This window comes from Podarcis vaucheri (genome assembly GCF_965113315.1).
Source record: "Podarcis vaucheri genome assembly, chromosome: 2".
In the NCBI taxonomy this organism is placed as follows: Eukaryota; Metazoa; Chordata; class Lepidosauria; order Squamata; family Lacertidae; genus Podarcis; species Podarcis vaucheri.
Genome location: NC_138760.1, coordinates 126,797,820 through 126,811,444, shown reverse-complemented (window position 1 = coordinate 126,811,444; position 13,625 = coordinate 126,797,820). Strand labels below are relative to the sequence as shown.

Genomic DNA, 13,625 nt, shown 5'->3' with positions numbered 1-13,625 from the left:
ATAAAAGAAATTCAAATTTCCATTGCAAAAAAAATTGTATATTTTTGTTTAATATTTTTTTTTGTCCATTCTTTCTGGTTTGGCCTGGTTTATAGAAGAAATAAAATAAATAAATATAAATATAAATGCAAATAAAATAAAATATATATGCAAATAAAAATATAAATTTTGTCTGACCATCTTTTGTTTTGTAAAAAAATATCCATTCCATTCTTTCAGTTTTGCCCTGGTTTAGAAAAGTAAAGTAACAATCAAGTAACTGGTGTTGTAGGATGTATGCATGTTCAACTAAGACTCAATAGTGAATCATATTTGAATATCTAAAAGCCTGACACCGAATTGGCTTTTTTTCTTTTTTAGTAATGTGATTAAAATTTTAGAGAACATTCTCTCACCTTACAGTCATATGACAGTCCACACACTCCACACACTAGTTTTCCACCTGTGTGAATTTTTGAAAACAACTTAGATATATACAACTCAGATATATACAAAAGAACAATAAACACAATAATATGAAGGGCGAGGTGCAAAACAGAAACCAGCTCACAGATTCTGAACACAATGCGTACTTCTTGTTCATTAACATTACTTCTTTTTAATTTTCATCACTTGTTGTTGGTGGTGTTGTTGTTTAGTCATATCCGACTCTTCGCGACCCCCTGGACCAGAGCACGCCAGGCACTCCTGTCTTCCACTGCCTCCCGCAGTTTGGTCAAACTCATGCTGGTAGCTTTGAGAACACTGTCCTCTGTCGTCCCCTTCTCCTCAGGCCCTCCATCTTTCCCAACATCAGGGTCTTTTCCAGGGAGTCTTCTCTTCTCATGAGGTGGCCAAAGTATTGGAGCCTCAGCTTCAGGATCTGTCCTTCCAGTGAGAACTCAGGGCTGATTTCCTTAAGAATGGAGAGGTTTGATCTTCTTGCAGTCCATGGGACTCTCAAGAGTCTCCTCCAGCACCATAATTCAAAAGCATCCATTCTTCGGAGATCAGCCTTCTTTATGGTCCAGCTCTCACTTCCATGCGTCACTACTGGGAAAACCATGGCTTTAACTACACGGACCTTTGTTGGCAAGGTGATGTCTCTGCTTTTTAAGATGCTGTCTAGGTTTGCCATCGCCTTTCTCCCAAGGAGCAGGCGTCTTTTAATTTCGTGACTGCTGTCACCACAGATGATACTAAGGGTGGGAAAGATAACTAACCTAGGATACCCCGCGCAGAGAAGGCCATGTATGTTTCACAGAATCATGCAAGTTGGAAGGGGCTCTTGGGTCATCTAGTCCAACCCTTGCAATGCAGGAATCTCAACACATAGTTGGGAGTCCAACTTGAAACCATACCGGACCCAGGTTAGCTTTGCAAATGCGCTAGTAGTTTTATTGCTGCACCACGAAGAGGGGATAACCAACTTCTTTAGAAGCTATATGTGTAACAAAGCAGAGCGTTTCATAAGATGAATCTTTTGAGCATGGGTTGCAAAGTGCACACATTTGTTAACTTCTCTGTTAGTGTGAGTCCCCAAATTTGGCATCGGATGTCTTCTGATCTCCCACAATGGTTAGATAATAATAATTAATAATAATAATAATAATGTATTTATTTATACCCCGCCCTCCCCAGCCAAGACCAGGCTCAGGGTGGCTAACAACCGATATAAAAACAAATTGATTGAAATACAACTTAAAAAACAAGATTAAAATACAACATTAAAACATTAAAATGCAGCCTCATTTCAACGGAAACTCAAATCAAAAACTTTTTGGGGGATGAAAACGTCAAATTCTTCATCAAGGCCAACTATCCAGACTGGTCCTACGTGGGCCAGAAAAAAGCCAGGGAAGTCCCCAAATAGGAGTTCCATCACAGGAGGAGAAACGAAAAAAGAAAGAGGGGGAGGGGATCATGTTGATTTCAAGCCAAAGGCCAGGCGGAACAACTCTGTCTTACAGGCCGTCTTAGATGGGCAGCTGCCATGGTCCCCCTCCCCCCCAAAAAATCTTTGTATACACCCCCAACTCCATTCAAAATTTGGGGGGAGTGCCATTTGTGGGTCATTGAAAATGTTTCGGAAATGATCAGAATACACATTTCCAAAAAACAGTTACCTTTATACAAGTCCACCACATGTGGAAGTACGTGCCTATCTACCTCTGTGAATTCTCTGGTGGCGAGTTAGGCTAGAACTGAGGTAGAAGCCCTTTTCACACTCCAAACACTGATAAGGTTTCTCCCCGGTATGAATTCTCTGATGGGAAATAAGGTGCAGCCTGTGTCGGAAGCTCTTCCCACATTCAGTGCATTGATACGGTTTTTCTCCTGTGTGAATTCTCCCGTGAGAAGTGAGGTTCCTCTTCCGAGTGAAGCTCTTCCCACACTCTGAGCACTGATACGGTTTCTCTCCCGTGTGAGTTCTCTGATGAGAAGTAAGGCGAGAACTGTGATGGAAGCTCTTCCCACATTCCAAACATTTATAGGGCTCCTCCCCTGTGTGGATTATCTGATGGGAAGTAAGGTACGAAACATGACAGAACTGCTTTCCACAAGCACAGCACTTATATAGTTTCTCCCCTGCCTGAATACTCTGATGAGAAGTGAGACTTCTCTTCCTCGTGAAACTCTTCCCACATTCCAAGCATTTATACGGCTTCTCCCCTGTGTGGATTCTCTGATGGGAAGTAAGGTAAGAACTGCGAAGGAAGTCTTTTCCACATTCCAAACATTTGTATGGTTTCTCTCCTGTGTGGATTCTTTGATGATGGGTGAGAGTGATCTTCTGTTTGAAGCACTTTCCGCATTCCAAGCACTGATACGGATTTTCCCCGGTGTGAATTCTTTGATGGCGGATGAGGGTTATTTTCTGCCTGAAGCTCTTTCTGCATTCCAAGCACTGATACGGATTTCCCTGGGTGTGAATTATTTGATAGGGAGTAATGGCAGGACTCCGGCGGAAGTTTCTGTGGCAATTAGAGCCTGAGGAAGAAATGGGGAGTCTCAAATCACTGAACAAGTTCAATCAATGCTTCTGATAAAAGAGAAACTGAAAAGACTTGTTTTATTATTAAATTTATTTATTTAGTACAGTGGTACCTCTGGATATGAATGGCATCCCTGTTCACATCCTGAAGTAAACGCAACACGCACCTGCAGGTCGCGATTCACTGTTTCCACGCATGCGCGTGACGTCATTTTGACCGTCTGCACATGCACGAGCGGTGAAACACGGAAGTAATGTGTTCCGTTACTTCCGGGTCGCCGCGGAGCACAACCCGAAAATGCTCAACCTGAAGCAACTTCAACCCGAGGTATGACTGTAAATTTATATACGGCTTTTCCTTGTAAGATCTCAAGGCAGTTCACAGAACAAAATACTGTATAAAAACAAGCAAAGCCCTTTACCGAGAGAGGCAACGATCTCTTCCATGACTTCTCTATGCAGAACTTTCTGGTGAGAATCCAGCACAGCCCACTCCTCATTTGAGAAACACACAGCGACGTCTTCAAAGGACACTGGACTCTAAAAGTGAAAGAAAACAGTTTCCTCTTTATCGTAAACGTTACCTACCAGCAAAATCCGGATGGCTAGTGTTGTAAACAAAATCTGCCCTTTTTCCTTATGGGGTATCCTAGAGCAGTGTTTCCCAACCGGTGTTCCGCGGCACACTACTGTGCCGTGAGACATTGGCTGGTGTGCCGTGGGAGGGAGGCGGGCGAGGCGGGCGGTGAGAGGCGGCGGCGGCGAGGATCCGCGTCGAGCCGGGGGCGGCTCCGCGGTGGTGGTGCCGAGCGGCGGGGCAGCGCGTGCAAAAGGGAGGAGCGCGAGACAGCGGAGGAGGAGGAGGCCGGCATGTCCGGGCAGCAGCAGCAACAATAGCAGCAGCAACTCCCGGCTCCTCAAGCCCCGCCGCCGCCCCATCCTCCGCCCGCTATCGCCGCCACCACCACAACAGCCGCCGCCACCTCAGTTGCCGCCGTCCCTCAGTCCCTCGCTCTGCTGCCTCCTCCCACCCCCAAAGCTTGGAGGTTCCCCGGCAAGGGGGAGGGAAAAAACTTTCACTTTTGTGCGTCCCTCCCGGCGTGACGCTGCGCGCTGACGTCACGGGGCGGGGCTTTAATGGTGGTGTGCCGCGAGATTTTTTTTCAGTAAACAGGTGTGCCGTTGCCCAAAAAAGTTTGGGAAACACTGTCCTAGAGCCCATATAGATTCCTTACGTAGGTTTCCTATTGGTAGGAGAAAATAACAGAGGCCAACCAGAGAATATTGAGAAGCAAAGCAGCTCGTAAGCCTTATCTTTATTGTTCTGTTGCAACAGGGTGCTCCCCTCACACGCAGGAAAGGACCCAGGTGTGTCCACCCTTATACAGACATTTTAAATTCCCTGCCCTGGAGTTCAAGACCACCCCTCCATACATCATCATACATACATCACAGAAGGGGTGGTTTACAGCAGAAATTTTAATGTTGTTTTTCTGTTTGCCTTTCCTGACTGTCTTTCCTGATAGCCTGTCACCCATGATAGTCTGTCACCCATTAAAATGCTGATTACTCAATTCCTGAGACAATGGGAAGGCTCCCTGACCCCACGCCCTCCTTGCAGGGAAAACATTTGGTCAGTTTGGGAATCAAAAATATTTTCAGGTCAGTCTTCCTGTGCTGATCTATGTACGTGCTTGGTTGGTACATTTATTATATATCTAAGACCTTAAAGGGACGTGGGTGACGCTGTGGGTTAAACCACAGAGCCTAGGACTTGCCGATCGGAAGGTCGGCGGTTCGAATCCCTGCAACGGGGTGAGCTCCCATTCCTCGGTCCCTGCTCCTGCCAACCTAGCAGTTCGAAAGCACATCAAAGTACAAGTAGATAAATAGGTACCGCTCCGGCGGGAAGGTAAACGGCGTTTCCGTGCGCTGCTCTGGTTCGCCAGAAGCGGCTTAGTCATGCTGGCCACATGACGCAGAAGCTGTACGCCGTCTCCCTCGGCCAATAAAGCGAGATGAGCGCCGCAACCCCATAGTCAGCCACGACTGGACCTAATGGTCAAGGGTCCCTTTACCTTTACCTAAGACCTTCAAATCACACTAGTCAAGGAAAGGAGGCTGGTAGCACATATGGGATGGCTCCATCTTCCTGAGGTTGGAATAGATGAGCCTCGTGGTCCCTTCCAACTCTACAATTCTATGATGCTATTATTTCCTGTAGAACACAAACTGAATTGAGTGGCTTCCCCGGTCTTCCTGGTGGGCAGCTTTGGCAGGAAGAAAGGGAAAGAGGAATTCTTTGCACCCAAGCAGTTGAGGAGGGGAAATACACCCTGACAGCCCCTAGACTCTCTTCCCAGAGGTCCGTCTCCATACCTGGTCAGGTGTCACACCAGCTGTTTCACCTCCAGCACCAAGAGATGGCTGAGTAGATATTGCAGGCACCATTCCATTCCACAAGAAGATCCCTAAGATCAGGACAAAAAAATCCATGGATTTTGTAGTAAGGTTTAAGGCTTACTGGGAAATGATATATAATGAAATGAAAAGAATGTTTAAAATAACAGATAACTCTTGGGAATTATAGGGACAGAACTACCTAAACTGTATTGAAATTTATTCACGTATGTGACTACAGAGGCAAGAATTTCACTTGCCCAAAATGGAAAGAAGCAGAAGTCCCAGCAAAGGAAGAATGGATACATAAACTTATGGAATATGCAGAAATGGAGAAACTTACTTTTTTTAAAAAAAACATTGGTCAGTAGCAAAAAAAATTCTCAGAGGTTAAGTGACACAAATCTTAAGTACACCTTGACGTTACAAAATATCTCACATAACATTTATAGTGTGGACATTCATGTGCATTTTATATTTCAGTTCTATTAAAATAAACCTGTTGTTTAATTGGACGAAAGTATCCTGCCTCCTTAAGTTTCAGCAGAACCAAAAGAATCCCATTAATTCCTTGCATCAACAATAAAGAGGTTAATCTTTACCCAGCAAGGAGGCCCCCCTGTCCTCCTCCTGGGCTGTCCCTTGTCTCAGCGAATGCTCTCCGGCGTCCAAGAGAGTCTTCTCTGCCTCATGGAAATCGTTGGTCCCTTCTGACGACATACCATTTACCTGAAACAGCAAGGAAGATCGAAAGAGGGATTGGGGTTAAGAAACAGAAAAGAGATTTGGACAAACTCACAAAGTGAGTTGCCTTATCAACATGATCTCTACTGACCATTTTATTTATAGTGGCCACTTTATTTATAGTGGGGATAACTGACCAATTTATTTATAGTGTGTGTGGGGTGGAATTATTATTTGGAAAAAAACAAAAACAAAATGAGTTGGGCAATTAATAAAATCACTTAAGCATATAAAATATACTCGGAGTCGAGTGTGAATTTCATGCTCTTTATTCCAGCTCATAGTAGCAATGAATGAAACTTTCCCCAAAACATCTAGCTATATATACATTATTTACACAACGGGGCCCCCGTGATTGGCTAATTCCGGGCTGCTCTTGTTGGCCAATCATGATTCACCTCCTCCAGAAGCCTGATTGGCTGCTCCTGCAGGCCAATCAGGTTGCTGATTCACTTCAGCCAGGAGCCTGATTGGCTGCTCCTGCAGGCCAATCAGGTCGCTGATTCACTTCCACCTGGAGCTGGATTGGGTGGCTCCTGCGGACCAATCAGACTGCTGCATTCTGGATCCTATTGTTCTAGGATTCAGCTCAGTACATAAAAGCATATCTTGCCTGGAATTCTTAGCCCTAGAATTAAATTTTCTTACCTGCTGCTCTTCCTGCTTCCTGTCCTCTGCCCGACTCAGGAGGAAACCTTCGGCCAGGGCCACTGCCTGGGAACTGGTCTCCGCTCCACATTCCCTCACCCAGTTCTCCATCTCTGGAGGGAGGACAGCCAGGAACTGCTCCAGGATCACCAGGTCCAGGATCTGAGATTTTGTGTGAAGTTCTGGCTTCAGCCACTGACGGCAGAGATGGTGGAGTCGGCTGCAAACCTCTCGGGGACCCTTGGCCTCTGCGTAGTGGAATTGCCTGAACTGCTGCTGCTGCACATTTGAGCTGAGGGCGTCCTCTTCCCTCAATCTCTTCTCCATGGTTTCCCCCCAGAATTCTTCACTGCTCCCAGTCTTGGTGGTTTGGGGGCCCCTTCCTGCTTCAGGTTCACCTGAATCTTCTTCCATCATTGATCTATGTTGCTGGAATGCCCCCAAAAGATTCAAAGGGACTTGTCCCTTTATTGCTAATTTTCTCTCAGGGCAACTCCCAGAGGTGCTTCCAAGTCCTGCAAATCCAACACACAGTTCCGTTAGCAAATTATTACAGTGGTACCTCGGGTTAAGTACTTAATTCCTTCCGGAGGTCTGTTCTTAACCTGAAACTGTTCTTAACCCGAAGCACCACTTTAGCTAATGGGGCCTCCCGCTGCTGCCGCGCCGCCGGAACACAATTTCTGTTCTCCTCCTGAAGCAAAGTTCTTAACCTGAAGCACTATTTCAGGGTTAGCGGAGTCTGTAACCTGAAGCGTATGTAACCTTCAGGGTCGAAGGTTCGAGCCCCACGTTGGGCAAAAGAATCCTAGACTAGATGATTTCCAATTCTGCAAGTCTGTGATTCCACAGTGCACATCGAAAAGGCTTCCTGACTTATTGGAAGAGAGAAAGAAGCTTGGCCTTCTGGTGTGGGTGTTGTAGGGAGGTGGCACCCAGGTGAATCAACTGCCAGGGGTGCCAACTAGAATAAAATATTGGGGTGTGGGCAGGTGAGCCCCACCTCACTGGCCTTTGGTTTGGATTCAGTCGGACCCTTATGTTTCCCTCCTCTTATGGTCTTGATCTGTCGGCTACTTTTAAAATGAGGCTGCATTTTAAATTGCATTTTAAGCTGTATTTTAAATTGGTCCCACCCCCTTATTATGTTTTTACTGTGATTTTATTGGTGTCAGCTGGCGTGGCTGGGGTATAAATAAATATTATTATTATTATTATTAATCGACAAAATTTGAATGGCAATGCCAGAAAAACATTCTGACAGCAAAAGCTGTTTGACAGTGGAACGGTCTCCCTCAGAGGGTGGTGGACTCTCCTTCCTTGGAGGTTTTTCAAGCAGAGATTGGATGGCCACCTGTCATGGATGCTTTAGCTGAGTTTATTCCTGTATTGCAGGGGGTTGGACTAGATGACCCCTGGACCCCTTTCCTTTTTTTAAAAAAAAAAATCCTTTATTATTGTATTCACATAATAGACATTCTTTACAACAAACAACTCCAAAATAGACAACTAAAATAAAATCATATGTTAAAAACGTAAGTCTCATGTTTTCATTTACAGTGGTACCTCAGGTTAAGAACTTAATTCGTTCTGGAGGTTCTGAAACTCTTCTTAACCTGAAGCATCACTTTAGCTAATGGGGCCTCCCGCTGCTGCCGGAGCACAATTTTTGTTCTCATCCTGAAGCAAAGTTCTTAACCCGAGGTACTATTTCTGGGTTAGCGGTGTCTGTAACCTGAAGCATCTGTAACCTGAGGTACCACTGTACACTGATCTCCTGTCCCTTACGTTTGCTTGATATTTCTTGCTGCTATCTGCTTTCCTTATACAGTGGTACCTCAGGTTAAGCACTTAATTCGTTCTGGAGGTCTGTTCTTAACCCGAAACTGTTCTTAACCTGAAGCACCACTTTAGCTAATGGGGCCTCCTGCTGCCGCCGCAGCACAATTTCTGTTCTCATCCTGAAGCAAAGTTCTTAACCTGAAGCACTATTTCTGGGTTAGCGGAGTCTGTAACCTGAAGCGTATGTAACACTGTAGAATCTTTATTAAAATTAAAATCTCTTCAATCCTATACCAATCTTTAGCAATTTCAATTAACCCCTTCGCCTCCCTGCCCCGCAGCCCAGTACTTCCCTCCACCAGTGCGATTTTCTTTACCTACTATTATTTTTGTTATCGCTGCGTTATTCCCCCTGAGTCCCTTTCCTTGCCTACAATTCTATGAAATATTTTATTGGGGGATCTCCTCTCCTCCCCCCCAATAAACCAAGGACTCCCTCCTTCTCCCCCTCCATTCAGCCCCTGCCTGCTGCTGGGGGTCCGCCCATCTCCCCACCCAGGGGGTCTCCTCTCCTGCCCCCCTTCTCCCTATGCCCCCTCCTCCCTGCAGCCCTGGGGCTCCCCGGCACCCACATGCACCGGGGCCGGAAGAGGTGGGTGCGCGGGAGCTCACCAGGTCCCCGAAGCCCCTCGGGAAGAGGCAGAAAAAGCCGCGGGAAGGACCAGGCATGCGCACTGGGGGGGGGGACTGGGCAGGAGGGAAGAGCGGTGGCTCCGGAGGACCTCGCGACCCCGGACCTCCCTTCCTCGCCACATTCGCGTCCTCTCTAGGAAACGAAGGCCGCCTCGTTTTAACTCTTCAGAAGCCGTTGCGCAGGGTTTAATTAGAATGGGGGGGGGGGAGAGATCCCCCCTAGAAATAATAAAACAAACACATATAATATAATATAATATAATATAATATAATATAATATAATATAATATAATATAATATAATATAATATAATATAATATAATATAATATAATATAATATAATATAATATAATATAATATAATATAATATAATATAATACAATAATGTGTGTGGGTACCCCTCTAGAAATAATAGAACAAACACACAGAGGGATACACACACACAATATTATTATATTATATTACATTACATTACATTACATTACATTATATTATTTGTTTTATTATACCTAAATAATAATGCCCTCCCACCAGATGTCAAAGAGAAAAATAAGTACCAAAATTTTAGAAGACATCTGAAGGCAGCCCTGTTTAGGGAAGCTTTTAATGTTTAATAGGTTATTGTATTTTAGTGTTTTGTTGGAAGCCGCCCAGAGTGGCTGGGGAAACCCAGCCAGATGGATGGGGTATAAATAAATTATTATTATTATTATTATTATTATTATTATTATTATTATTATTATTATTGTCTTTCTTCTCTTTTTTCTTCAGTCCTTTGCATTCCTCTCTTTACTTTTGTTCTTTCTTTTCGATGTCATTTTTTCTAGATATAATTTTATTTTATTGTGAAAATGTTAATAAAAATTCCTGTGGGGAGGAAAAGAAGCCCTGGCACAGTGGAGCAGCAGAGTTCAGCCCCCATGGTTATAGTAGTAGTCATAATAACAGTAATAATAATAACTTCCTTATTTATATGCCGCCCATCTGTAGCCACTGGTAGCCTTCATTTCACCTGCATCAACTTATTGAATACCTGAAGGAGCGTCTCCACCCCCATCGATCAGCCCATACACTGAGGTCCAGCTCCGAGGGCCTTCTGGCAGTTCCCTCCCTGAGAGAAGTGAGGTTACAGGGAACCATGAAGAGGGCCTTCTCAGTAGTGGCACCCACCCTGTGGAACTCCCTTCCATTAGATGTCAAGGAAATAAACAACTATCTGACTTTTAGAAGACATCAAAAGGCAGCCCTGCTTCGAGAAGTTCTTAATGTTTGATGTTTTATTGTGTTTTTAATATTCTGTTGGGAGCCGCCCAGAGGTGCTGGGGATACCCAGCCAGATGGGCGGGTATAAATAAGTTGTTGCTGTTGTTGTTGTTGCTTCCTGCATCTAGTGCAGGGTTTCCCCAAACTTGGGTCTCCTCTAGCTGTTTGGACCATAACTCCCATCGTCCCTAATTAGAGGGACCAGCGGTAAGGGATGATGGGAACTGTAGTCCAGAAACAGCTGGAGGCTCAAGTTTGGGAAATCCTCCTCTATTGGGAGCGAATGACCTCAACTCTGTGCTGTCAAAAGGGCTTTTGTCTCCCTTGGGGTCTTCCAACATCAGGAGCTCAGGAAGATGCCATATCATGCCAAGTCAGACCCACTTCCCTAAATGGCCAGCAATCACTGCCACTAGTTCAGACCCCAATGGGGTCTATGTGCATCCATCCACCCGAGCGGATCAGTCAGCCACCTGAGAACCAATCCTTTCAAACATTTGATTTGAAAAACGGAGAAACTGTGGAATATATTGAGCCGAAGATCTCACGGGCAATAATCACATAGGGTCATTTAATAGGGATAAATAATAAATGCTAAGTGATGGTCCAGCCTGGTCTGAATATTAACCAGGCTATCTCTACGTCTATTTCTATCTCTAGTGTGACGTGGCAGCTAAAAAAGCCAATGCAATTCTGGGCTGCATCAATAGGAGTATAGCATCTAGATCAAGGGAAGTAATAGTGCCACTGTATTCTGCTCTGGTCAGACCTCACCTGGAGTACTGTGTCCAGTTCTGGGCACCACAATTCAAGAAGGACACTGACAAACTGGAACGTGTCCAGAGGAGGGCAACCAAAATGGTCAAAGGCCTGGAAACGATGCCTTATGAGGAACGACTAAGGGAGCTGGGCATGTTTAGCCTGGAGAAGAGGAGGTCAAGGGGTGATATGATAGCCATGTTCAAATATATAAAAGGATGTCACATAGAGGAGGGAGAAAGGTTGTTTTCTGCTGCTCCAGAGAAGCGGACACGGAGCAATGGATTCAAACTACAAGAAAGAAGATTCCACCTAAACATTAGGAAGAACTTCCTGACAGTAAGAGCTGTTTGACAGTGGAATTTGCTGCCAAGGAGTGTGGTGGAGTCTCCTACTTTGGAGGTCTTTAAGCAGAGGCTTGACAACCATATGTCAGGAGTGCTCTGATGGTGTTTCCTGCTTGGCAGGGGGTTGGACTCGATGGCCCTTGTGGTCTCTTCCAACTCTAGGATTCTATGATTCTACCCTTTCGGATCGAGATTCAGGTAAGTAGACATGTTGGTCTGAAGCAGTCGAAATATATACCATATTTTTCGCTCTATAGGGCGCACCTTGTTTTAGAGGGGGAGAACAAGGGGAAAAAAATCTCCCCCTCTCTGCTCAGCGCCCCTTCAGCGAAGCGGCAGGAGAAACGGAGCCCCTTCCATTTCTCCTCCCGCTTCGCTGAAGGGGCGCCACACAGAGAGGGGGAGAATTTTTTTCCTTGTTCTCCCCCTCTAAAACAAGATGTGTTCAGTGCGTTCAAGGTGTATTCAGTCGCCTTCAGTGAAGGCAACCCGAAGCCTCTGGAACGCAGCAGGAGTTCCTGGAGGCTTCAGGCGGCTTCGGTGCACACTGACCCCTCTTACTCTCCAGGCTTCAGTGAAGGCAACCTGAAGCCTCCGGAGCACAGCGGGTGTTCCCTCTGCGCTCCAGAGGCTTCAGGTTCCTTTTGCTGCTTTCCCCCCACTGCCAGTCCCAAAGAGCAGGTCGGGGAGCAGCAGAAAGGCTGCGCGCAGCCTTCGCACTGCCCCTCGAGCTTGTGGGGCTCAAAGATCCCTGAAGTCTTTGGAGCGCAGTGCGAGTTCCCGCTGCGCTCCGCAGGCTTCGGGTTCCTTCTGCTGAAGCCAGGAAAGTCTTGCTCTCCCGGCTTCAGCAAAAGGAACCCAAAGCCTCCGGAGCGCAGCGGAAGCTCCCACTGTGCTCCGAAGGCTCCAGGCAGCTATCCCTGAAGCCTGGAAAGCGAGAGGGGTCGGTGCGCAGGGACCCCTCTCGCTCTCCAGGCTTCAGCAAAAGCAATGCGAAGCCTCTGGAGCGTGGAGGGAGCGCTCCCTCTGTGCTTCGGAGGCTTCGTGTTGCTATCGCTGAAGCCAAGGAGCCTGCATTCGCTCCATAGGATGCACACACATTTCCCCTTAATTTTTGGAGGGGAAAAAGGTGCGTCCTATAGAGCGAAAAATAATATATATATGTGTGTGTGTGTGTGTGTGTGTGTGTGTGTGTGTGTGTATGTATATGTATATGTATATATTATCCAGTAGCACCTTAGAGACCAACTAAGTTTGTTCTTGGCATAAGCTTTCGTGTGCATGCACACTTCTTCAGATATTTGGTTTCTGAAGAAATGTGCATGTGCACAATTTTTTTACCTTTCGAATCGTTGGCAAAGGGAAATGGGCTAAGAGATCAAACAGGTTTCGAGAAAACCAATTGCTAATATACGCAGGCATAATGTACACCGTTTATTTTTATTTTTACTTGCTTATCTAAAGCATTATTTTTACCCTGCTCTCAAACAGTCCTTAACTCAGGCTAACAATCTAAAAGACACAACACAAAAAGAAAAAGGATCAGGAGGGAGGAGGAGAAAAGCACCTTCAAGCATAATTGCACTCTCCTTGTAATGACCAGTGCCAAAAGCTGAGCCAATAGGAAGCCTCTTCTCTCCAGTCTAGCCTGATGGAATGGTAAATGGGAGAAAGAACCTGATGGGCAGGACCAGCCCTACCATTGGACGGTGGGGCGGGGAGTGATGATTTGGGGCATCATAACAAGGCAGCGAATGTATGTCATGTAGTTTTATTTTACTGGCATGGAGGGGGAAGAGACGCTTGTGGGATCTTGTGCCTGAGGGGCCAGAATAACTTCCCTAGCTTTGGATATTCCACACTTTGACTTAGGGAGCAGGCCCCCATTTCCTATTCTGCCTCAAGCAAAAAAAAGAAATAATTCCTTTGCTGGCTCTGCTGAGGTCGGTTGTCGTTCTTAGAAAGGTAAAGGTACCTCTGACCGTTAAGTCCAGTCACAGACAGCTCTGGGGTTG

The 13,625-nt window shown here is 45.8% G+C and overlaps 1 protein-coding gene and 2 long non-coding RNA genes across 4 annotated transcripts in view; 1 reads left to right on the top strand and 2 right to left on the bottom strand.

Annotated features, from left to right (window-relative positions):
- Positions 1–13,625, top strand: part of LOC309527466 — a 98,118-nt gene that overhangs the window by 24,817 nt on the left and 59,676 nt on the right. The gene's annotated exons all lie outside the window — the stretch shown is intronic.
- The window catches only part of LOC309527443, a 74,418-nt gene that overhangs the window by 26,480 nt on the left and 34,313 nt on the right, over positions 1–13,625 (bottom strand). The gene's annotated exons all lie outside the window — the stretch shown is intronic.
- LOC309527365 (uncharacterized protein) lies at positions 194–9,363 on the bottom strand. 2 transcript variants are annotated; one of them, XM_082214156.1, is made up of 7 exons: positions 9,221–9,363; positions 6,767–7,281; positions 5,977–6,103; positions 5,354–5,445; positions 3,397–3,514; positions 2,106–2,970; positions 194–442 (listed from the first exon to the last, which is right to left on the bottom strand). In XM_082214156.1, exons 2-6 carry the CDS (start codon positions 7,181–7,183, stop codon positions 2,141–2,143), a joined length of 1,584 nt encoding a protein of 527 aa, XP_082070282.1. In that variant the 5' UTR covers positions 7,184–7,281; positions 9,221–9,363; the 3' UTR covers positions 194–442; positions 2,106–2,140. The 2 variants fall into 2 exon arrangements, with proteins under 2 accessions (XP_082070282.1, XP_082070281.1); XM_082214155.1 differs by lacking the exon at positions 194–442 and having other exon boundaries at positions 2,102–2,970.